The sequence below is a fragment of the Nanorana parkeri genome, unplaced genomic scaffold, assembly GCF_000935625.1.
Source record: "Nanorana parkeri isolate BGI_ZX_2015 unplaced genomic scaffold, ASM93562v1 scaffold1469, whole genome shotgun sequence".
Classification (NCBI taxonomy): Eukaryota; Metazoa; Chordata; class Amphibia; order Anura; family Dicroglossidae; genus Nanorana; species Nanorana parkeri.
In genome coordinates, this window is record NW_017307737.1 from 285,168 (window position 1) to 310,275 (window position 25,108).

The 25,108-nt window shown below is 44.6% G+C and overlaps 1 protein-coding gene across 5 annotated transcripts in view; it reads right to left on the reverse strand.

Annotated features, from left to right (window-relative positions):
* Window positions 1–25,108, reverse strand: part of CLSTN1 (calsyntenin 1) — an 88,364-nt gene that overhangs the window by 48,498 nt on the left and 14,758 nt on the right. For all 5 annotated transcript variants that reach the window (XM_018570174.1, XM_018570177.1, XM_018570175.1 and 2 more), the window contains exon 2: window positions 3,067–3,189. In XM_018570174.1, coding sequence (XP_018425676.1) covers window positions 3,067–3,189 — 123 coding nt within the window. The remainder of the gene's footprint in view (window positions 1–3,066; window positions 3,190–25,108) is intronic.

Consider the following 25,108-nt stretch of genomic DNA (forward strand, 5'->3'; position numbering starts at 1 on the left):
CCCTCCCCCCAAACCTCTTCTCCAGTGGTCTTAGGACCCATGACATCATCACGTTTAATGCAGGTCCATAAGACGTGAAGATGCCAAGGAACATATCACAGCTAGAGTGAAGGGAGGAAAAGGTGAGCGGTCACCCGCATATCGGGTATCTCTTCCTTATTTTCACCCCTAGACCAACACAAGCAATTAACCCTTGCAATGCGGGGCTGCCCCTAAACTGCAAGGGTAAATTTTTTTAAATCCTGGCGTTCTTCTTGAACTCTTATAAAGCACACTGTGTGGCAACTTGCATTTAGATGCATACGGTGCTAGGCACTGTCCACCCAGAAAAGTCACCAGTCAACATACCCAATGTTGTTACCAACTGCACACTGAATGGTGTGCCCCTGAAATAAAACTGGGGCCCAAAGCTTTGCATGGCGGGGATGCTGGTGGCATGTCACAAGTTGCCCCATACAGGAGGGCTGTGGCAAGGACTGGAGCAGCAGAGGAGTGGTGATAATGGTAAGAATGGGCAACTTGGGTGCCTGGAACAAGTTGGACACACTGACACACAGACACCTGCTTTAAAGAGAAGAGGGAAGGCATAAACCATGACACTCAACAAACCCCCAGCCAGTTTGGGTATTTCATGTGTTCTAGCTCAAACACACCCAGTGCAACTAATGAAGCCCTTGATCAGTTGCATCAGCTCATGCTTGAGACAACCCTGTTTTTCAGATGTGTGCTCTTGTGAGGGATTCTATTTAGGGGGTTACATAATTTTGAGACCGCAGAATTTATTAAAAATTGCATTTTCAGTTGAATTTCGGAAGCAACTTAAAGTTTGTAAATGTTGCCAAAAAATCTGATTAGCAATACGGGTTAAATCATTTTGATTACAACTGTCTGATAAAGTAGAAGTATTCCTGCTATCTGCTATTGGGGAGACACCTCATGTCAAGTGTCACCATAAGAATTACAGTAATAAAAATGTTTCATGCTCAGGAAGAGAAATAAGAGCAGTTTATATCCTGGTGATTCAGAGTCCCACTATGTAATGTCTATGGAGTCATACATTCAGAAGCAGAGAGAGCTACTCTGCTGCAGATGTATACAAGGGCCTAAACCCGAGCTGTGTCCAATGTGCTGAGAGGGAGCTAAGCAGCTTAATGTGTCTGTGCAATCGGATCTCGCATAAAAACATTTCAAGCGTACTTAATGGGCTTCTCACAATTTACACTCCACAAAACACCTACTGCAGAGGCTGGGACAAAGCCGGAGCTATTTGTCGGCAGGGGGGAGGGCAGAACAAGGCCATATTGTTTACTATGGGAAAACGAAGCGCTTCGCTGATTCAATGCCCGAGGAATGTGTCCTCTTCAGCGTCACACATTCCTATGGAATGAAAAAATAAATTTCTGGGTGATATTTAGCAAAATGATGGAGGAATCCAGAAATTTCATCCATCCATGAAGACCCACAGATGTTGCGGCTGATGAGGATATTAAAAATATGTGGCTTTATGTAGCTTAATGCCATGGCAATCATGGATGAAACATGGATTTTACAGAACAGAGCTCTAAGCTTGCACCCGGGATGGACTACAGTCTCAGGTTTCATTTACTAATTTGTATTGAGATTGTAGTCCATCCCGGGAGCGAGCTTGGAGCGGTGACTACTTCACAACACACAGGGACCATGGGGAACAAAAGTAGCCACCCTCCAGAAGATGATTGGAGGATCTACAGCTGAGTGATACACAAATAAGATACATTTTTGTTAATAGATAAGGTTCTTCGATGTATTTTTTAGATTTAACTACAGAGTTTAGTGTCACTTTAAGAGTTATGCAACAAGGGAAAAGTCAGCCAAAAGATGGGCATCAGGGGAGCATCAAATCAGAGAATGTCCTCCCTTCACTTGCCCTCTCTTGTTATCAGCCAAGAGAGAGAGCCATGAGAGCAAGGGAGCTAGCGCGAGAGAGCAAGGGTGCTAGCGCTGACAGAGCTAGCGACGAGAGAGCAAGGGTGCTAGCGCCGAGAGAGAAAGCACCGAGAGAGCAAGCGCCGAGAGGGAGCACTGTGAGAAAGAGGAGAGAGGGAAAGTGCTGAGAGAGTGCACCCGAGAGAGAGCGCTGTGAGAGCACTGTGAGAGAGCAGAGAGAGAAAGAGCAGAGAGAGAGAGAAAGAGCAGAGAGAGAGAGAAAGAGCAGAGAGAGATGTGAGTAGAGAGAGAGAGAGCACGTGTTGAGAAAGAGCTATGAGAAAAAGAGCAGGAGATACTGTATGAAAGACATCTGAGAAAAGAGAAAGAGTGGAGAGAGAGAGAGAGAGAGAGAGAGAGAGAGAGAGAGAGAGAAAGAGAGTGCGAGAGAGACAAATAAAGGAAAACAGGACAGCAAGCAAAAGAGACTGAGCATAAAAGGCAGAAATAGAGAAATAACTGAAGTGAGAGAAGGATGGAGAGAAAACACAAGTACATGATAAATAACATCCACCCAGATGTGCACACACATTAGTATATTAGCCTGTCCACTTCCATATGTCTTCCCAGAAATTTGAAGAGTCCAAATAAGATTATATGAACCATTTGATGTCAAACGAGTGGAACAATTGAAAGAGTGCGTCCCCGGTCAGACGTGCGGTGCTGTCTGGCAGTCAGAGGCTTGGAAAGCCAGGGGCAAGGAAGTCATTGAGGCAGAACACTCCGCAGTCCAATGCGATCATTCAGCAATGAGGCGGCACAGCGGCCAATGACTTGACGTGCGTGGATGGTACGCCAGGCTGGGAGCCAGTTTCATCACTGCCAATTAGCCAAGCTCTGCATCAAATACTCTCACTGTGCCCGGTGTCACACAGGATCCAGGCCGAACATCACAGACAATTGTTATGTAACAACGAGCAGAAATCACAACAAGCAATTGATGACTAACATATAACAAAATAAAGAGAATGCAACAATGTATCCACATCATGAAACAACACAGAACAGAAAACTATCCAGTCCAACACATCGTTCCTTTCTTTTATCTTTTAGCTACAAGAGAAAAGGCCACCACAGAACACAATACAAGAGGGCTCATACCTGCGTAAAGTAGCGGGGCATCTTTGTCTAGCGCTATGAGAGGAGGATCCAGTAAGACGGCATTATCGTTTTCCGTTACAATCCCATGGTATGTTGTTTCGATCCATGGTTTATGCTTGTTGACTAAAAGAAGGGAAAAGAAAACAAAAATTAGTATAAAAATAAAGAATTATTAAACAGAACAAGTGCTTTTATAAACAAAATAAAACGTTGAGCTGTCATACAGTGATATCAATTTAAAGGGCATCTATGGTCAAAAACTAAAAATTATGTAAATCTATATTTCCATAAGTTCCATCCCACTCCTAATAACCATATCCATCTAGAAGTGGGTAAACTTGCTGAAGATGATCCTCAATGCACTGACACCATTTTACTCAGCCCTTGTGAATATGTACTTCCTTGTGTCTAGGACTGCAACAACTAATCGATGACGAGAATAGTTGGCAACTATTCTCATCATCGATTAGTTAGAGAGAGAGAGAGAGCACAAGGGAGAGCACTTTTTTTATACAACCAATTGATTAGTTGAAAAAAATAATTGGGCAACTAATCGATTATGAAAATAAACGTTAGCTGCAGCCCTACTTGTGTCACCACTCTCACAGGAGCCTTTTAAAACTACAACTCAACATCTGAACAATGTAACATTATTATTGCTTGCTGGAAGCAATGCATTATGGGATATGTAGTCCTGAGAAATGGTGATTGCATCCCATCAAGCAGCAGGGAAAGAGACACAAAGCACACCAGGAATCCAGGAAGTTGTTGGAAGTGATGGGCAGATGGAAGGCAGCGCTCCCTACATAAGAGATTTCTTCATGTAAGCTTGGATTGTATTATCAGAGACATCTCCAGTATGTATTCCTATTACAATGCTGATGTTATAAAGGAGAGGAGATGCAGGGACCTCCTTTAACCTTCATTTTACTGGTAAAACAAGTACACCGCACTGATCAGTTGCAAAACGTTTCTTTTTATATACATTATATCTGACATATTAGCCGGAGCTTTACAGAGCACGCAGTATAATTTACATCAGTCCCTGCTCTGAAAGAGCTTACAATCCAGCCGCTGTAATCCAGTCACGCAGACAGACGCACACAGGCCTTGGCCAAGTTTACATGGATGCCGATTAACCTACGTCTACAATGAACTCTGCTCACTGCTACACACAAACAATCTCCAACACTCAAAAGGACACACAATACTATTGCAATATATTATAAAACTGACCAATCACTACACAAAGGTTACACTCTGATCAGTCCTATACTAGCCATAAAAAATACAAGGTCCATAGGTACCTTTAGCATTATTCTTGTACACCTAAATTAGACCACAAGTCAAAATGTGGAGATTTATGTCATGTCAGAGAGTACACAGGGGTTCATTTATAGAAGTACGCACTGCAATAGCGTCGCTAGATTGCGCTGATGAGGATATGAACTCTTATACTCCTCAGTATTATCTAGGGAAGCTACTACCATACCCGGCTATATGCCCTGTATTCTACCCCGTGCCAACAGACTGATGGCTGTATATCTGCACTGAGATCTTAAAGCAGAACGTCAGGGAATTTTTTTTTTTTTTTAACCCTTGCAGCCGGGGCTCGGTTTGGTCTAGGGCTGAAAATAAAGTTATACTCACCCAATCCTCGGAGCCGGCTTGTTCTTAGATTGGTCTTTCCAGCGTCTCTCCCCTCTCCTCCAGCGGTCTAAGGATCCTTGAGTCATAGCATTGAATACACTGCATATTGGCTGTGAGGACACATCATTGCTGCAGCAGAGAAGGAGAGAGACTGAAGGGAGAGCTGCAATGGCCCCGAGGTTTCGGTAAGTATAACTTTATGTCAGTCCCTAGACAAAAATGAGCAGTGAACCGTCGCAGTGCAGGGAACGCCCGACTACAAGGGTCAATATTGATTTTCTAAGCAACACTACCTCTGACTGCTAATCTAACCAAAATGGGAAAAAAAAGCAATAAAAAGGTTTAATAGGAGAAAAGGGTAAAAATCTTTGTCAGACTTTAATTGCTTTGTGGTTCCCTCACCAGGGAGATTCAACTTCCTTCCTATTCTGACTCCGATCGTTGTGATAGCGAAATATATCCCTTGATGAGACCTCTATGCCTGGCCTGTATAAGCAGATATACTCACTGCGGACAATCCTCGTCAGATAGCTGAACTCGTCAATACCGATTCATTCAAAAGAGGTGTTTATTCTTTAACATCAGGGGTTACAGCAGATAACAGGAACAGCAGATGAATGGTGATAGTATTGTGCGGTCAGAAAATGATGCCTTTCCTACGTACTGTGCAGATTACATGTGTGTCCTGTTACATGTGGCTTTCAACTGTGCCCATGACACAGGAAGTACTGCACACAGGAAGCAGGAAGGGGCGTACACTAGGGGGAAATACCTCGTCACATGAGGAATAATTACAGAAAGCATGTATATTACAACAAAAGGCCACTAGATGGCAGCATAGGATAACACATGAATTTAGCTATGAGAAAATAGTTAGGCAAATCACACTATATAAATTCTAACCTATATAACAATGCTAATATTAACTGAGGCTATGCATCTCATATTCTATGCCCCTGTTGGGGCGGCACACTTCCTGTGTGGTAACCGGGACAAATCTCAACAAATGGGTAAGTAAGCAGCAATAAAAACCAGATGGAACAGCTACCAATCCGAAACTGAGAACAAAATGTCTGGCCTGAAGTTCCACTATACTACTATGCGTTACATTCACACCGGTGGAAAATAATGGATCAGTTGGATTACACCAACAATCTTTAACCTGCAAACCATAAAAAGAAAGCACAAGGCTCAAACTCTTGCCAAAATTCTGATTTTAAAAATTTGAGGCAGGTTGGCGATCAGACCCCCATATCCTGAGGGAAGCAAAGCACAGGCTTCATAAGAATCCTGTTTTGGTATACGAGGCCCAATATGTGTGCGGATGTATGACATGAATGGTGTATAATCAGCAGAACGTGTGTGAACAGGCAGGAGACGACACACAAGTCATATTTGCTGAAGGCAGAGTGAATTGGCTGCAAGGATTTGTAAGCTAATGGAAAAATAAACCCACCTGACACATCAAACAACTAACCCCTGACAATGAGAAATGTGACGACTCCCCCCACCCCACCCCAAAAAACTCCCTAATGGACCAATCCAGGTGTTCATCAAAGCACCCCCGCACACCAATTAGTAATCAGGAAATCTGGACATTATGTCCATGTGTAGCAACAGGCAACCCAGGAAAGGGCTGATTGCTATGACTGCTCTCTACATTAAAGATGACATGTATTCCTCAAAGGATATAAATCCACATTGTGGGCATCAAATGTCTTTGCAAACCCAGTGATTACCTTGTAGATATATCACTGCGCCCAGCAGGCCCCACCCACTACAGGCTACCTGGAGAAAACTACAGGAGGGGGTGGAGACTAGACCAGTCACCCTGCACAAGGACAGAGCAGCAGTGAACGGTCTTTATTACAGGAGGGGGCGGAGACCAGACCAGTCACCCTGCACAAGGACAGAGCAGCAGTGAACGGTCTTTATTACAGGAGGGGGCGGAGACCAGACCAGTCACCCTGCACAAGGACAGAGCAGCAGTGAACGGTCTTTATTACAGGAGGGGGCGGAGACCAGACCAGTCACCCTGCACAAGGACAGAGCAGCAGTGAACGGTCTTTATTACAGGAGGGGGCGGAGACCAGACCAGTCACCCTGCACAAGGACAGAGCAGCAGTGAACGGTCTTTATTACAGGAGGGGGCGGAGACCAGACCAGTCACCCTGCACAAGGACAGAGCAGTGAGTGGTCTTCATTACAGGAAGTGCCAAGTGTCACACGGGATTACTGCACAGATCTGGAAGAAATACACAAAGCTCACCAAGATCCAAGAATACACATGACTCTTGTATCGAGACAGTATTTGCTTATCTCGGAGAGCTGAGGAGGCTTGTAGTCTTCACCACTGCATAAATATGCATACTTTATTTATTCCCCCTTGAGAATTATTGATTAAAGAGGGTTATAAATAAATGGTCCATATAGTAAACGTTGCAATGGTGTGCAATTTAATGAGGGCTAGACAAAGTTTTGTTTAGGTGTTGTCAATGGACCTGGCTCCTGAAATCCATAATAACTTGTCCACCACATTAGACCCCTTGCGTCACCTTTCCACTGCAAAGAAGCTATTCAAGTACAGATTGCGCTTCTTCCTTGGATTCTCTGCTCGGGGAACAAAAGCCGAGGGACTGGAAGTGATGCAATCAGTGTCGCTTCCGGCTCCATTCAGCAGGGAGGAGATTGGCAAACTTATGTTCGCTGGTTTTTTCTCCCCTCTAACTGGCGAAACCCGTGAAGCTGGTCCCAGGCTTGCAGGAGGGGTGGTGGAACCAAGATTGCAGGGCGGGGGGGCACACTTCACTGATCCCTAGAAGCAATCTGGCGAAAGCTCAGCCACCAGAATCGCTTTTAGTGTAAAGCTGATCATCGGCATTACACAGCTGAACAGAATCCAGACACCTATAACCGCCGGGAGTCTGTTTAGAGGGGCCTGCTGCCAGTGGTGTATGGCTTAAGTCATTGGCAGCAAAAGGGTTAAGGGCATTGCAAAAAAGAGAACTCCACATATGGAAAGGATTCTTTACACTAAGAGCTGTAAAAATGTAGCATGGGAGCCAATTCTAGCAATGCACATATGGATGGAGCTCCCTCCCGGCCATATCAGCACACTGACACTCGCTGCCAGGCAGCATATTTTGAATGGCTGTTAGGCATGATAACTGACAGTGCTGTGCTATGGGGGAGGCCCCTTACCTAGTGTTGTGGAAGGTATGCTGCAACCCACTGAACATGGGGTCGTGACCCACTCTTTTGGGTCACGACCCACCAGTTGAGAACCAGGGTTCTAGATTCTCTGCTTGTTTGGGGTTACAGAGTTGTCAGTTTATTTTTGCTTTTTGGTTGAATCCAATAGACAGGTGTTTTAGGCAATAAAGCAGACATATTTTAGTTAAACATTTCTTTGCTGGTGGGGCTGTATCAGTGGTATGGCTGGCGGACCCCCATTAGTTAAGTGGTAACTAATTACCAGCCATTACAGAGATTAGTAAAGCCTCCGCTAGAGCCATTTGTAGAACACTTCTAGGGCCAAGCTAGTTGAAGTCTTTATCTGGAATAATCAGATTATCTGTGTTGTTGTATTTGCACAATTGCAGCAATCAGACCCTATTAGGAGATAACCCTGTGATCTGGCGCCTGCCGATACATTCTGGAGGGCAAAGTGTGGAACGTCAGAAGACAATAGAAATACAGATCTGTGGGCACAATAAGCAGCAGACGGGCTCATTGGCCGGGGCCGGCCACAGCGCCTCAGGTTGTCAAGAGCTCTTCCCGTCTGACTCACTGATGTCATCAGTAGCAAGGAGCTGAGTGTGACGCTCTGGCTTGCGTCCCGCCAAATACCTTCAGACCAGTGACGTCGATGAGCTGAGCGGGATACTGCTGACAGCGCAGTACGGCGTCCGACCTTCCCCAACCCCAAATCAGCAGAACAATCTCTCTGCACCCAACTGCAGTGACCATTTCCCGTCACCACCACCCTCCCAACCTCCACCCTGTATGTATACACCACTGCTATATCTTTTGGAACGGACACAGCAAGCTGCAATCCTACATTACACTGACTGTGCATAACCGTTATATAGTTCCTTCTATATGCACCATCAAGCAGACAGATAGAAAGAGCTTCAGGCCCCATTAAACATGCATTCCTCATAGGAAGCACAAGCTGGGATTTAAAAACTTAACTGAATGAATCAGAGCAGTGCTCATCTCTTATAAGATGGCTGCTCACTGAGCTTTCAATCAGACAGGGAGAGCATTAAAAGCAGGCTGTTGTGCTGTCTCTTTAGATAGCCCATAGTGCTCTAAGAATCCTCTGTTATGTATTATATATTTCCTAAACAAGTACTGTATACATATTTGCAAGTACATCCCTAACTTTTTTTGCAGGGAGCGGCAGCGTCCTGACAGGCTCCTGGTAACCAATGGTGACTGTTTGCCAGGAGCTTAGCAGAATGCCGGCAAAAACATCCTTGGTTGCCAAGAGCTGGGCGGAGAGATGTGTATGGCCCTTACACATCTCCTCGCCCAGCTCTTAGCAACCTGAGCCACTCTGTACAGAAAGGGGGCAGCAAGCACACTGCAAACATTGTCCAGCAGAATGGCCATGCCCTTCTGCCTGCCCCCAACAAGATGCCGCCTGAGGGAACAGTGAGGCTGCCTCATTATAGGGAGGACCCTGCATATCTAAAAAAAGTTTAACAACTAAAATAGTTATAAAACAACTAAAAAAAAAAAGTATAAACTCAAAACAAATATAAAACTGACCCAAATTCATTACAGCTTTCCTGTACAGAGCACTCTCTCTGTGTACTGCGGTTTTCCTCTGTTCTGATTTAAATACCACAAATCTGATTACAGATCCAGCGCTTATCTTTCGCAGCTATTCACAGAGGAAGTCGGCCCAGAAGATGAAAGAATTGAATTTTGTTTTCAAATTCCAAACCAGCAATTTTATCTGTTTTTTAGGACTACGGCTCCTCAGCACCACCGCAGCCAGATAAGGGAGCGGAGGAAAGCAAAAGGCTCCGCAATCAACACTTTCTGAACATTTCCTCCACGGCCATGAGACTTCAGTCCCGACAAACATGAAGCTTGTGAGCCAATCGTTCTTCTAAGGAAGACTGTGCTTAATTTTTAGTAAAGTAATCCTGGCAAAATATATCATCGGAAAATAAAACTTGGGACTGAATTCTTTCAGCGTTTTCACTGGTAGAAATAATGTTCTCACTACTGTATTCTGCGGTCATAAGATGATCAGATGATTGCACACAGTGCAGCGTAATGAATGTGTATAACCCCCATCAGGCTCTTTCCTTTTTCCGTGTTTCCGATACAAGATTTACCTTCACTTCTGAAGACAAAACAAAGTGAGAAGAAATCTCTCAAAAGTACCCGATATTCTCCATTTAGATAGCGGTCATTAAAACAAGTGTCCCCATTGAGGCCCGGCGCAGACCTGAGCGATCCAGGATCACGGGGGTCCTGCACAATGCAGACAGCAATTGCCACGCGACCCCTTTGATTTGAATGGGGTACATCCGCGCAGCAATCGCAAAAAAAAGTTATAGAGCGATCCAACCTTTTTTTGCGATACACAACGCGCTGCTGTTTTAACCGCGTGTTCGGATGCACGGGCGGAATCATGGCGGGAAACAGAGCGATCCAACTGGCACGACTGGGGTCCCATTAGAAAATAATGGCACCAACAGCATGACCGTCTGTGCTGGGCGACTCCGCTACCACGTGGCAATCTGTGCGGAATTGTGCACGATGGCCTCGCGGTGAAGCGTCGCCTAGGTGTGAACCTAGCCTAAGAAGTACCCGATATTCTCCATTTAGATAGCAGTCATTTCTCTATTCCTGCTCCAGGTATAAAAATCACTATCAGAGGAGCACTGGGCTACACGGATATATAGGACCCATTAGTGTCGGGGGTCTTTCAAAGCTGCTTTTCCTCATCCACTGGATGCCCGAGATAATCCAAAAGAAAAAGTGCAAAGGAGTGAGCGCCACAAACGTATTATAGGTCCAGTAAACCTTTAATGACTGTAGTGCAACGTTCATAAAAAAAGACAACCAATGCGTTTCAGGGACTCAGAAAATCCCGCCCCCCCTTCATCAGGGCTCTGCTGGAATGGCTGCACCCGGCTGACTCTCTTCCTGTGCCTGAATCACAACCTTCCTCCAGAAAGAAGCAGCCGATAGCCAGCCATTGTACTACGCACCCAGTCCCGACCATGATTCTCTGATTCTCTGGACATTTCCTCTCTCCCACTAAGGGAGCAAACATCCAGAGGAAGAACTTCAGGACTGGGTCAGGCGCACTATGTCCATCTATCAGATGCTGCCTTCTCGTGCTCTTATTCAATTGCACTTTTTCCTTTGGACACCCAGCGGTTTAGAATTTGCATGTCTTGTTGACAATATTCACCGGGTGAGAGATTACTACAATGCCTCATAGGATTTGTAGTTCCACAACAGCTGGAGGGCCGGAGTTTGCCCACCTCTGGTCTAACCCTTCCGCATTCTATTCAGAACTAAGAAAAAATAGTTTGGGCTTTACATTGACTAGAAGAACGTGAAACCACAAACCATAAATTCACTGTTCTGTGCGCCTGGCATGAACAATTAGGAATTCATTCTTACACAATTATAATGAACACTTATATAGTAAAAATGTTTTCATTAATATCAATAACAAGAAAAGGTCTTCATAGCACAAGAGCCATTTTCATTAGAATGAGAACAAGAGGGTTTCTAAGTGACACTTCAAAGAAATTGCTGCTTTGGTTAATGTAAAGTCTGTGGACGGCCACAGCTGGAAAGGCACTTTATTTCTTCAGTGGTTTTAGGTCACATCTACAACCATCAAATGAGCCGACAGACAAAGTGCTACATTCTTTACCACAAGTTTACTGTACGGCCATCTGGTATTTGGTAGGCATGCAACGATACCGGTATTTCGGTATCGAGTACTGACATTTTTTTTTTCAGTACTCGCCGATACCGAAAGTCCCATTAACAAATCCAGGTGGCGTGTAATGACTCGCCACCTGGCTTCCGGATTAGGCGGGAAGCCGGGCGGTGTGTAAAGACTCGCTACTCGGCTTCCCGATTAGCAGGGAAGTCATCCCCATGCTTCTCAGAAAGCATCTGACCAATCAGAAAGCCAGGCGCCGTGTAATGACGTGGCGCCCGGCTTCCTGATTGGCCGGGAACCCGGCTCCATGCTCCCTCGTCATGAGGTGATGGAGCATGAAGCCGGCTTCCCGGCCAATCAGAAAGCCGGACAGCGGGTAATGACACGCTGCCCGGCTTCCCGATACAGGAAGTATCTGGCTAGGAACCGGAGCATTTGGGAGAGTATGAGTACTCGACCAAATACTTGGCATCGGCACCGATACTAGTATCGATGCATCCCTAGTATTTGGGATGGTGGATCCATGTTTAGGTAAGCAGAAGCCAGATCATGGAGTTGGGCAGGAAAATATATACGCTGGGTCACACAATCTATTGTTCCCCAAAACATAGGGACAAAACATAACTTTGATAGTTATGTATGTTTCATGGAATAAAAGGCTAAATTGAAGAAACACAATCAGTTCATCTCTTCTACCTGGGCGTCTCTGCTGTCTTGCATCTACGTTGTTTTGGGGCACTCTGGTCTCATCTCCCCAGTACACATATGGTCCCTTTAGCTGCTGAGCTTTGGATCATCCAAACTCCACCCCGAGGAGTATTGAGAACGACCATCCTGCGCAGGGACAGAAATATTCCCTGCACGCCTTTTTGCACCTCAGGTTGCCCGACATCCCCAATGGGATTTCTCACAATCTATCCATGTGAGTATCACACGCTTTCTTCTACATTTATTTAAAATACGTCTATAGCTTTGCACTATAAAATACTACACTCAGTCGGATCTCTCCTGGGACTTGTCATCCTCAATTTTGTTGCTCCTACTGTTTGGAGTTGTCAGTTGTCCCTCTTTCAATCCTGAATTTAGTGTCACTTTAAGAATGGCAGTGATATCAAACCATAATACAGGAAACCGCGCCTAGAAAATATGTCATATTTATCATCAATTTCAGTTGCATGAGTGCATTCAGAAGCATCAACTTCACAATCCCCTGAACTGGTAATGCTCCCCAGTCCAGGAGAGACGACCAAACAGGGACTATGACATTAACTTACACTTACATTGCAGTCCCTGCTCATTTCCTCAGGATACGTTGCAAAGGGTAGCCGCTGCTCTGGCAAGCATCTATCTCCCAGCATTTGGCTTTCTTTACAGTTTGACTATGAAGGAGCAGCAGCAGACTGATGAGGTCATCACACTGCTCCTTATGTCAGCAGGTTCCGTTTGATCACACATGCACTGCAAAACACCTGATTGGTTCCTGATGCGCTTCCTCCATCTCAAAGTCGGAGTCATACACTATGCACTAATTGATAGTATTGTTTTTAAATATCTGCCTCCAAACTACAGGACAGCATGTAAAGTTCCCATACTTAATATTAAAGTGTACAGGACTAAAAACCTAAATTATTCACATAAACAAATATCTGTATAACTCATGAAAAAAGTTAAAAGGGCAGAGCAAAGGCAGATAATGAGTTTACAATATATCAGCCCGTCAGCCCAGTCTATAAGCCATCAAGCTCTTGAATAAAATCTGGGGAACCAGTGCTTCCACTGTCAAAGCAAAACGGTTCAACAGATATTCCAGACATTCACAGCTCGGCTCCTTGGAATAGTCAATACCTCATATAAACTCATATACCGACAGATACTTCAAAAAATAATGCAACTGCTTCGTTTCCATGGGATACCATGCTTTGTACTACCTTCATATATAAAAGAGGTGGGTGACCTCAGCACTCCCGCTATTGGGGAAACCACAAATCCCATGAGGCATTGCAAGACTGACAGCCACAGGAAGGACTCCCAGAGACAGGAACATGATGGGACTTGTGTATCACCGCAGCTGGAGTGCTGAGGTCGACTACCCCTGCCCTACAGTAAAGGACCCACTAATGCTGAAGTTGACTACCCCTGCCCTATAGTAAAGGGCCCACTAATGTTGGAGGGCCAAAGTTGACTACCCCTGCCCTACCATAAAGGATCCACTAATGCTGAAGTGCTGAAGTTGATTACCCCTGCCCTACAGTAAAGGACACACTAATGCTGAAGTTGACTACCCCTGCCCTACAGTAAAGGACCCACTAATGCTGAAGTTGACTACCCCTGCCATACAGTAAAGGACCCACTAATGCTGGAGTGCCAAAAGTTGACTACCCCTGCTATACATCCTTCAGAATCTAAAAGGTAATCAATCATTCTTACACAGAATAAAACAGACTAAAAGGCATTGAAGTGTGAACACAAAGCAGAGGAATGAACACATCCCACAAAACAGTGACTCTGAGATTTCCGAGCAGTTCATAAATGGTTGAACGGCACAGCAGGAAAAACAACTGGCATTGTTGAATATGAAGAAACTTTGATTGGCCTGCAGGAACGGCAGTTCCACTTTATGGCACACCACCTGGTGCGCAGAACCTTAGACACTAGGAGAGCCAATAACTGTCAGCTATAAATCTGGGTTATAAAACCACAGCTTCTTAACGGTAATGTGCAGAGAGGAAAGAAAGAACAAAAAACACTAAGCCTGGGATATTTATAGATCATGTAAGTAAATTGAGGGATAGAATAAGTAACCACAAATCAAATAATGTGTCTGCCCAGCGGTCATGAATTATACAGCAGCTCGGAGACTGCAGCAAGGGGAAAGCGATCCCGCTACTGCAGAGGAGAACTACACAACACAGCCAGAGTCTGCTGGAAAAATGTACAGAGCAGGCGGCAATGCTTACTGGCCAGCAAAGGGCACATTAGTCCCAATGGGGCTGAAACTACAAACAAAGGCCAACTGCAATATTTACTGGTCAGCAGAGTGCATGTTATTCACTCTGCACAGGACTAAAACAAGCAAGAGGACACAGCAGCAATGGTCACTGGTCAGGAAAGGGCAAGCAGCTCACACTGGTCAAGCTATGCAAAGCAAGGGGCTAGCAGTAATGTGTATTGGTCAGGAAAGGGGAGGCAGCTCACACTGGTCAGGCTATGCAAAGCAAGGGGCTAGCAGTAATGTGTACTGGTCAGGAAAAAGCAAGCAGCTCACAATGATCAAGCTATGCAAAGTAAGGGGCTAGCAGTAATGTGTATTGGTCAGGAAAGGGCAAGCAGCTCACACTGGTCAAGCTATGCAAAGCAAGGGGATAGCAGTCATGTGTACTGGTCAGGAAAGGGCAAGCTGCTCACACTGGTCAAGCTATGCAAAGCAAGGGGATAGCAGTCATGTGTATTGGTCAGGAAAGGGCAAGCTGCTCACACTGGTCAAGCTATGCAAAGCAAGGGGATAGCAGTCATGTGTACTGGTCAGGAAAGGGCAAGCTGCTCACACTGGTCAAGCTATGCAAAGCAAGGGGATAGCAGTCATGTGTATTGGTCAGGAAAGGGCAAGCTGCTCACATTGGTCAAGCTATGCAAAGCAAGGGGCTAGCAGTAATGTGTGCCGGTCAGCAAAGTGCCTGTTAATCACATTGGGGCTAACTATGCAAAGCAAGAGGACAGTGTCAATGTTTAATGGTCCATGAGGTGCATAAAGCTCACATTGGGACGGACTATGCAAATCAGATGACGGTGGCAATGCTTAATGGCCAGCAAAGGGCACATAACTTGCAATGGGGCTAAATCTACAAACAAAGGCCAACTGCAATGTTTACTGGTCAGCAGAGGGCATGTTACTCACTCTGCAGCAGATGAAAACAAGCAAGAGGACACAGCAGCAATGTTCACTGGTCAGGAAAGGGGAAGCTGCTCACATTGGTCAAGCTATACAAAGCAAGGGGCTAGCAGTAATGTGTACCGGTCAGCAAAGTGCCTGTTAATCACATTGGGGCTAACTATGCAAAGCAAGAGGACAGTGTCAATGTTTAATGGTCCATGGGATGGTCTATGGCAATGATTACTGGCCGGAAGAGGTACCTTACCGACTTTGGGATTGACCAGACCAACAGGGTCAGCAGCGTTTACTGGTCAATAAAAAGGTACATTCACATAGACAGCAGGGTACAATGGCAGCTTTTACTGGTCAGTGAAAGACACATAGCTCACACCCCAACATGATTGCACATAACAGAGGACACAAAATGCTTGCTACCAGTGGGAAATGGATTCAACCAGACATTTTTAGGATAGGACAGAATTATTTGCTTCTTACGGGATTCCAAAAAGTTGTCTCACTGGTAGATGTGTTTGAAAGTTGCTAAAAAACCTTCTAAAAGCTTTTTTTAAAAGGTACAGCCAGCACCTTTGCCAAGATCTATATTTCAGTACTCTTGTCTAATGCTTACGAGTGGTCTTTATAATTCCAGAGAGTCAATGTAAGCATGTACTTTGGTTGTAAAAAAAACAAACTTTACATAGCCTGGTATAACTGGGACCACGTCATTGTATATCAAGTTCAACATTCCCAATTCCCTATAGTCCCCCTGAGCCATAGAGAATAACTGAAGTCCCTGTCGTATGACTGGAGCATGTGCCAGGCAGCTGTCCTTATGCTCTATGGTCTGGCATGTGTATAGGTATTTATGGTAGGGGTCTACAGTACGGCTGGACAAATTCCAGGAGCCAGGTAGCCAATGCTTCTTAATTACAGCTGGTGCCTAACATTTGAGGCTTTATCTAATTGTTCTCAGTGGAGCTGGCTTGTGTAGAACTCCTGCTGGCTCCTGGATTGAACAGACTGGCTCCTAAATTCCCGATTATCTTGTCCACCCCTGCTCTACAGTCCGGCATATGTGATATGTGTAGGATTTTAAAGCAGGCACAGCAAAGGTTTAATACACTGCATTGGTCCAGAGCTTTCCTGGACAGAATATGTACATATTTACATCCACCTTTTCCCCAGCGAGACTTCTATTAATACAAGTAGTAACATTTTGTATTTCATGCTATAGGAATGGTTTATTTTCTTACTGTTGCTAAAATCGGAGCTGCGATGTACTAAACTGCCTAAAATAAAGAAGGGCTCAGTTTTCAAGAGACTTCTGTTATTTTATCACCGTCAGCAGTCATGGACAGTTTTAGGAGGCATGTATAGGAGACATCTGTACTGTAGTATATTGTTACCAAGGGCTCATCCAAATTAAGCTGGTATTTAAAAAGGAAAAAGCTTTCCCACATCACTATCAATAACAGCAGTGGAAGAGGTCTCAGGGTTCCTCCATTACCTGGCTCTAAAGCCTTTGGAGCGGTGGAAGACGACTCAGGTTTCCGCCATTACCTGGCTTTAAAGCCTTTGGAGCGGTGGAAGAGGTCTCAGGGTTCCTCCATTACCTGGCTCTAAAGCCTTCAGGGAAAGCAGCATCTTCATCATTGTGTGCACTGGTGGCCTTGCCACCATCATCTGGTCAGCAGTTACATGGTGCAGCAATGAACAGAGCAGCAGCAGCGTACACATAGCATTGCAGGCATTGCTTCTTTCTGCTGTCAGGGCTTTAAAAATGCAGTACCTCGGGGAATGTCTATGTGGGCAGCCAGCCAGCATAATGAACTCTGTTTAGCACTATCTTCATTTAAAATACACACTTACCAGCCATAGTCTACTGCAAATAACCTCTGCCGAAGGAGAAAGGACTTCTGGGTAATGCTACATTTTACAAGGCACGCCAGTAAGTGAAAGCCCCACGAGCCTAATTTACAGTACTGACCTTGGGTCAGTGTTCTTGTTCAGCAAAGGCCATGTGATTGAGTGAAATAGCCAGTGTGGCGATCATTCACTTAACAGGTAAAACACGGCATTACCCAAAACTCATCTCTACTTTTGGAGGAGGTTATGTGTATATGGCTTATGCCTTGAAATCTTCCTTTTGGAACAATGTGTTCTATGTCCAAATACAAAGGTCTTTCCAATGAAACAATACATTTTCACACTAAGAACAATACAGTTAGAGCTGCAACAAACAAGGTCAGAAGGGATACACAACAGTGCCAGAACACAAGGAAGGAAGATCTCACCAACAAAAGTCCCAGGAGCTAAATAATCGCAGCATTTGACTATTGAGGGCAAAAGAAAAGTTTCACTTAGCCCCCCTTTTCTCCCCAGAACAACGTACTTGCCCTTTCCTCACTGACATGCAGCTCCATTCAGTCGCTATTACCCAGTTTCATGTGACTATAAGGGGCCAATCATCAAGCAACTAGCGCTCTCACACGGGAGAGGGGAATTAGGTCACCCATACCCAGAAATGTTAGGTCTTTCTCAGCTGCACTAAGCAACGTTGGTCTTCTAGGGTTTAGCTGTACCTTAAATGAAGAAGGGGCTGTATCCTGGCATGCCTGCTTTGAATTTATACATTGCCCCATGCGGTCCATAGTTAGACACTAAACTCAGGAGTTAAATCCTAAAAATGCATTCAAACACCTTAACTATTAACAACAATGCATCTAATATGTGTATCACTCGGCTGTAGATCCTCAAATCATCACTTAGGCCCCATTCACAGCAGGGCGGTTCGGTTGCACGGATTTGTCCACGCTGAACCGGCGACATGAACGATCCCATACATTCCTATGGGGACCGTTCATGCGATCCAAACCGCCTGAAATGTTCCGAGTCTTTTTTTTTTCACGATCAGAGTGAATTACATACAGATTTTAATGGAAAGACGCTGTTAATGAGCGTTTGTGGGCGTTTTTTCAATTGCGTTTCAGCGCTGAAACGCAATTAAAAACGCCCAAAACCGCCCTTTTAATATTTGCGAGGAAAGCACGCTGAATCGCATCTGCCCAGGTGTGAATGGGGCCTTAGTGCTGACACTAATGAGATACAGCTATTGGCAATAAAATATTTGCTTTTTCAACTTATGGTGTGCTGGTGACATTTTTCTATTGTTCAGGTGTGGTGGTGCCATCCGCAGTCATTCCGAGCACCCGTTTTCATCAAGTGGGAATCCCGGTAAGGAGTGCGATATGGTTTCTGTTTAGTGTTGACACTAACTCCTTCTGGAGGCGGGCTATTTTTGTTCCCCATGGTCCCTGTGTGTGTTGTAAAGTAGTCACCGCTCCAAGCTCACTCCTGTGATGGACTGCAATCTCAATACAAATTAGTAAACTGAATGAGAGATTGTAGTCCATCCCGGGAGCGAGCTTGGAGCGGTGACTACATTACAACACACACAGGGGCCATGGGGAACAAAAGTAGCCACCCTCCAGAAGGAAGGACAGTGTCGGCACCAATTCAGAGATGATTGGAGGATCTACAGCCGAGTGATACACAAATAAGATACATTGTTGTTAATAGTTAGGGGACTTGAATGCATTTTTAGGATTTATCTCCTTAGTTTAGTGTCACTTTAAGTCCACATTGTGCAGAGGTGTCTTGATGGGGTAGTGTGGCTTTCCATGTGTTTGCAAATGTATGCAACAAAAACTTCTGCTTTTAACCTGAGATGTTGAACAGTTTCATAGATTTTTGTGCTAACCGGAAAGTGTACTGGGAACCTTTGTACATTTTAGGGTTTTTCTCCCCAGTCCCAGTGGCCAAAACAATCAGAGCAGGAGGCAAGAGGAGCACATGCCGCTGAGAAATGGAAAGGCGTGAAGGGGTTTACGTGCCTTTCTTCCTTTCCCCTGCATAGAAAAACGAAAAAGTTAACTTTAAACTTTGGAGAAAACCGAGCCATTACCATAGTAAAGTTGACAGCACTAGAAGAGACCACCCACCATCACCTTCCTTGCCCCCAATAAGCTAAAATGGTTTTGGTAGTTTAACCCCTTCGTGACTGACAACGTACAGTGTACGTCGCCAGCATCGGGGCTGTTTAAACAGACTCCCGGCGACTTTTGCCGCCGGGACTCTGTTTAAACTTGTAGAGCCGACTGTCGGCTTTACAACAGAAGCGATCCTGGCGACTTACCTGTCGCCAGATCGCTTCTGTGTCCCGAAGAAGGGACACCCCCCCGTGCTTCACGGGCTCCGTTGCCCCTCCTACGGGCCCGGGACCGGCTATCTTGGTGTCCGCGGGGAGCTGGGGAGGAGGTCAACGAACTTCCGTTCATCGATCCCCTCCCCGTTCTATGGGACCGGGAGCGATGCAGATTGCATCACTTCCGGTCCCTGGGCTGTCAGTTCTGGGCTCCTGGAGCCCAGCTATAAGCTATTGAAGTGCGATCTGCACTTCAATAGCTTATTTCTAGTGTAAAGGTGACACTGAGGGTCTTTTGGACCCCCAGCATCACCTTAAAGAGGACCTGTCACCACCATCTGCTATTACATGGGGGGGCTTGCAAGCCCCCCCATGTGATAGCAGTCAAAGTAAAGTAAAAAAAAAAAAAAAAACAGTTTTTAAAATTAAAATGAAATAAAATAAATCTAATAATAATAAAAAAAAATTTAAAAGTCCCCCGCCCCCGCGAGCACGCGCGTCGCCACGTAAACACGCGTCGGGTGCGCCTACGTATGAAAACGACGAACGTGCTACACATGTTGGGTATCGCCGCGCACGCCGGAGTGAGAGCAATAATTCTAGGGCCAGTATTTTGGGGTATCTCTAAATTGATGACCTGTGGGGGCTTTTAAAGCGTCTTCTATTGACTTTTTGGGGTACTGCAGTTTTTCGCTGTTTCACGGACGCACGCAATTTGTAACCTATGCATGTTGGGTATCGTTTTACTCGTTGTAACCTCATCTTTTATATGTCATTTAAAAAATTGGTATTTTGTTGTGTTTTGGGGCATTAAATTAAATTTTTCACTAAATGTTGGGGTTTAATAAGGAGTTGCGCTAATATTGCGCAACATAAAAATTTGCAACTACCACCATTTTATTCTATAGGGTCTTGGCATTCAGAAAATATATAATGTTGGTGGGTTTTAAGTCATTTTCAGGCCTAAAATGTGGAATATAACATGGGTGCAAAAAATGAAAAAAGGGCCTCAGTCATGAAGGGGTTAAGAATAAAAAAAAGTTTATTTTGTACACTCCACGCCTTGAGCACTTGGCATATCCTATTGCTGTATGTTTTACTGAGCCTTCACAATTATAGTTTGCATCCATTCACGCTTAGGGATAGATGTAATTAGGAGCCGTGGACAGGCTTCTACCCGCCTGTAAAGCAGACTGTAAACGTTGCAGAAAGCACAATGCGTTGTTTGACAGTGATCATCAGGTGTGTGCTTTGTCCTAGACTCCATTATACACTTAAAAAAAAATTGCAACAAAAAGCACTTTTCTCAAAGAGATATGTCAAAATAATAACAGGCGGAAGCGGGGATACAAAAATCAGCCACACATTTACTAATAACCGCCGCTACAGTTCAAACAATACACTGGAAACAAATGGCAGACAATTATAACATCTGTCAATGCACACAACTGGCTATACCACTTTGCAGATACAAATAAGTTCCCGCTTTCTACAACTCCTAAATACAGATAAGTAGATACATAGAAGACTTGTTGAGAAATTGCAGTTTATCAGTGCTGCAAAGTGGATCTGCGAGTCCCAGGTGGGGAGATTTGCTTGTTTCTGTGTAGTCAAAAAGGGACCAGAAATAAGAGGTAATCTCCCTAAATGACAATTTAAAAAAATGACAGATGTTCCAACCTTTCCCAACTATCAAAAACAGTTTCAACTTAAATCCCATTTCTGAGCAATCAAAGTACCATTGCAGAGGGGCTACCCCCACCCTGCAAAGCTTCAGTGCTTATTATCCCCAGCGGTCAGCACTGACCTCTTCTCCCTCTCCGGATGGTGGCATGTATCTTGGTGCCCTGGCATCTAATGCAAGCCCATGGAGCCTGCATAAGATAAGGATTATGTCAACGGTCTGACAGCCAGAGCCCAGGGGACAAGAGGCTGCAGGGACTAGCAGCCCGGATCAGGTAAGTAAATCTGCTTTACTCAAGCCCCAAGACACTGAGGACTGAACCCTTGCAGTGGAGGGTAGTCAACCATGCTCATGGTGAGCTCTTACCACCCACAGTGCCTCACACAGATGGCAGAGAAGATATTTAGATCAGCAAGTGATTATATGGCAAAGCCTCCAACAGGCAGGGTCTATATCTGCAGGCTGGTAATCCTCAAAATTCACACACCATCATGAAAGTTTACAAATCATCAGGAAACATAATATATATATATATATATTAGAGCTGCAGCTAACGATTATTTTCAAAATCGATTAGTTAGCCGATTATTAAGTTCGATTAATCGGTTAATCGGATAAAAATAAAATAAATGTAAAAAACGGCTCCAGTGATGGGACTACTAGTTTGTATGGAGATTGATTATGGAAATCAAGCACGTTTGCAAAAATAACCATTCTTTCTCTTTCTTCTGTTTTTATCCTTAGAGCTCTCCTGGGTTCCTCATCCATTCTACCAATTTAAATCTCTGGCATGAAGGTTGATAAAATAACAGTTGTAGTAATTATATCAAAGGAATAAAATGTTATATCAAATAAAGTAACCTAATCACCCCTCTATTACCACATGCCCTGACAGAGGAGTAAGCTAATCCAAAGGAACTCCGGAACGCCTTGTCTGTCAGACACATAAATGCAGACAGTCGGCTTCTCTTCCCCCTGCAGCAGGATCTCTGTCTATCTCCGTCTATTACAAGGTAATGCTGGCCAATGCAATTTAGGCACCATTCACCCCTAGGTGCTTTGTAGCTCAAGTGCGTAAGCACTACAGGTCAACAGGAGGAATCCCATTGTTTTCAATGGCCCGGTTCACACCAGAGCGCTCTGTCACCTGTAGCTCAAAAAAGTACTTGAGCTTCTTTTGGAGCAGAGTCAAGCATTTTGGCCCCAGTAGACTTCAATGTGTGACGCGTAACTAGCTTTGCATTTGTTTAAAAAAAAACTTTACAAAAAAGCACAAAAACAACAAAAAACAAGCCTGAAACACTTGGAAAATTGCAAATACAAACACTCAAAAAAAATGGCCATGTGCAAATGAGGTGAATTTCTGGCATACAGAATATTCTAAACGTATATGGTGTATAGAAGGTGTTCAAACTATTCTAAATGAAGAAAATTAGAAAAAGCAACATAAAAGTTGCATTTTTGTTTTTAGAACGATGTTACAATTATTCTTCTAAAATGTTATAATATATTAGGAAAAAATGCTAGAAATCTTGGTAATAATCCAGCAAACTTCACAGAACACAGAGGTTGGAATGCCTACAAGCGTGCTATGTCTTCTTTTACCTCTTTTTCACAGAGGATGGGAGTTTGTAATTTATATCGGAGTAGATGACTCTTACCGTCATGTCGAACGCCCCCATGTCTTGTCATCTCCAAGGTGATGTATACCGCAAGGAATAATGTACAGGCAATGCTATAAAAAGGTAACTGAATAGACAATCAATGCTTGAGGGTAACATTAAAAGATCCAATGTGCCAACCAAGCAAATCAATACCCCATATCCATAACAGCTGCCTTTGCAGAAGACTATAACAGGCCAAACAAAGCAGCTTGATCGATAAGAAAAACATGACTAAAATATGGTCCATCATGTTGTGATGCCCCGCCCCCTAACATTCAGGTGCAAGCACAGACATTTTCACTTAGGTTTCTGTGTGGCGATTCCCCTTTGTTATTATTAGGGGTGCACCGATACCGAGTATTTGGGCGACTACTCGCCCAAATGCTTGGATACTTATCCCGATATTGGAACTTCCGGTCAGAGGCAAATCTGGCATTGACACGAGATAAGGAGCGGATTTCCTGGCCAATCAGGAAGCCAGGCAGCAGGTAATGACTTGCAGCTCAGCTTCCCGATTGGCCAGAACAAGGGCTCGATGATGCCTGGCTAGGATGCTGGCTTCCTGGCCAATCAGTATTGGGCCGGCCAAACAGCATGGTGCCGGCTTCCTAGCCAATCAGAAAGCCGGGCAGTGGGTAATGACCCACCTCCCTGATTGGCCAGGAAGCCAGCTCCATGCTGATTGGCCGGAAGCCGGCATCCCAGCCAATCAGCATGGAGCCGACTTCCTGGTCAATCAGGAAGCCGGGCAGCGGGCAATGACACTGTCCGTCTTCCCGATTGCCCGGGAAGCCGCCTCCATGCTACCGGAAGTACTGGTATTGGTACTTTGTATCGGAGAGTACAGAAAAATATAAATATCAATACTCGTGCTCAATACCAAAAAAACGGCATCAGTGCATCCCTAGTTATGTCAGTGGTCAGTGAAAATAAAATGTCGAGAGCCTACACCCTAAGAAGTGATGGGGCTGCAGAGGGGTGAGCATAGACAGTATGTAAGAAGATTGGTGGGTAGTGAATTTGCTTTCATTCTCACCATTGGAGCAGAAATCTTAATGTCCAACTGTGATGGACTCCGGTACTCAAATTGAGTCCATCCGCTGCTGAGGAGATGCTGCACCCCGGCAAACGTTAGCTCCCAGTCTATCCAGTCACCAGCCGAAACCAAGTGTAGAGTGAAACAAAATCTGCTTTATTGAGTGTGCAATCTTTCATACACAAAGTGATCAGATAAGAATGTATTTACATCATGTACACCCTGCCCCAGCCCCATTCAGACCTAGGAGCCAGGAAGAGGAAGTCAGGTCGAAGAGAGACCCATGCAAGTGCAGTGGCCATTGTGGGTGTACCAGGCTTTAAATGATCTCCACTTCTGCAAGCTTCGGTTTGCAGCAGGAGTTGGTGGATATGTCAGTGCTATGGGCAGCAGTATACTGGCACAGGGGAGTGGAGGAATGCTCTCATCATACGGCTGTGACATCCAACACCTACTGGATATATATGCAGATAATCTTTCAAAATGAATTGGCTACTGAGGCTGAATGAGGGTTTATCATTATTTTCACAAAGGCTTGTACATGGAATTGAACAATGACGGGGAACAAAAAAAGTCCCCTTCATGAGTCAGCTCCTTCTGTTCTCAACTTCACTTTACAATTTCACCTGAAGCGTTCCATACATCAACATTATACTTTTTCATGTTCTAAGCAGGGAGGTATGTCATTAAAATCATAGTCCTCTTGACTTCCATCATACCAAGCTGTTTCAGCAATTGCTTAGTTCAAAATTACACAGCGCCAAATATTAAACAGAAATCAAAGATTTAACATCTACCTGAAATACACTCTGCATTAATAAGTAGCGGCTACAACCGACCTATCAACCAGCTGGATTCTTTGATGGGTCGGGGGTCTCTGATGGAAGGGTTTAAGGAAATTACTGGTACAAAAGGAGTACTGGACCACAATAGCGTGGAAGGGCAATACAGGGCACTAAAATTAGATATTGCTTAACCACACACAATGTGTGTCCATTTACA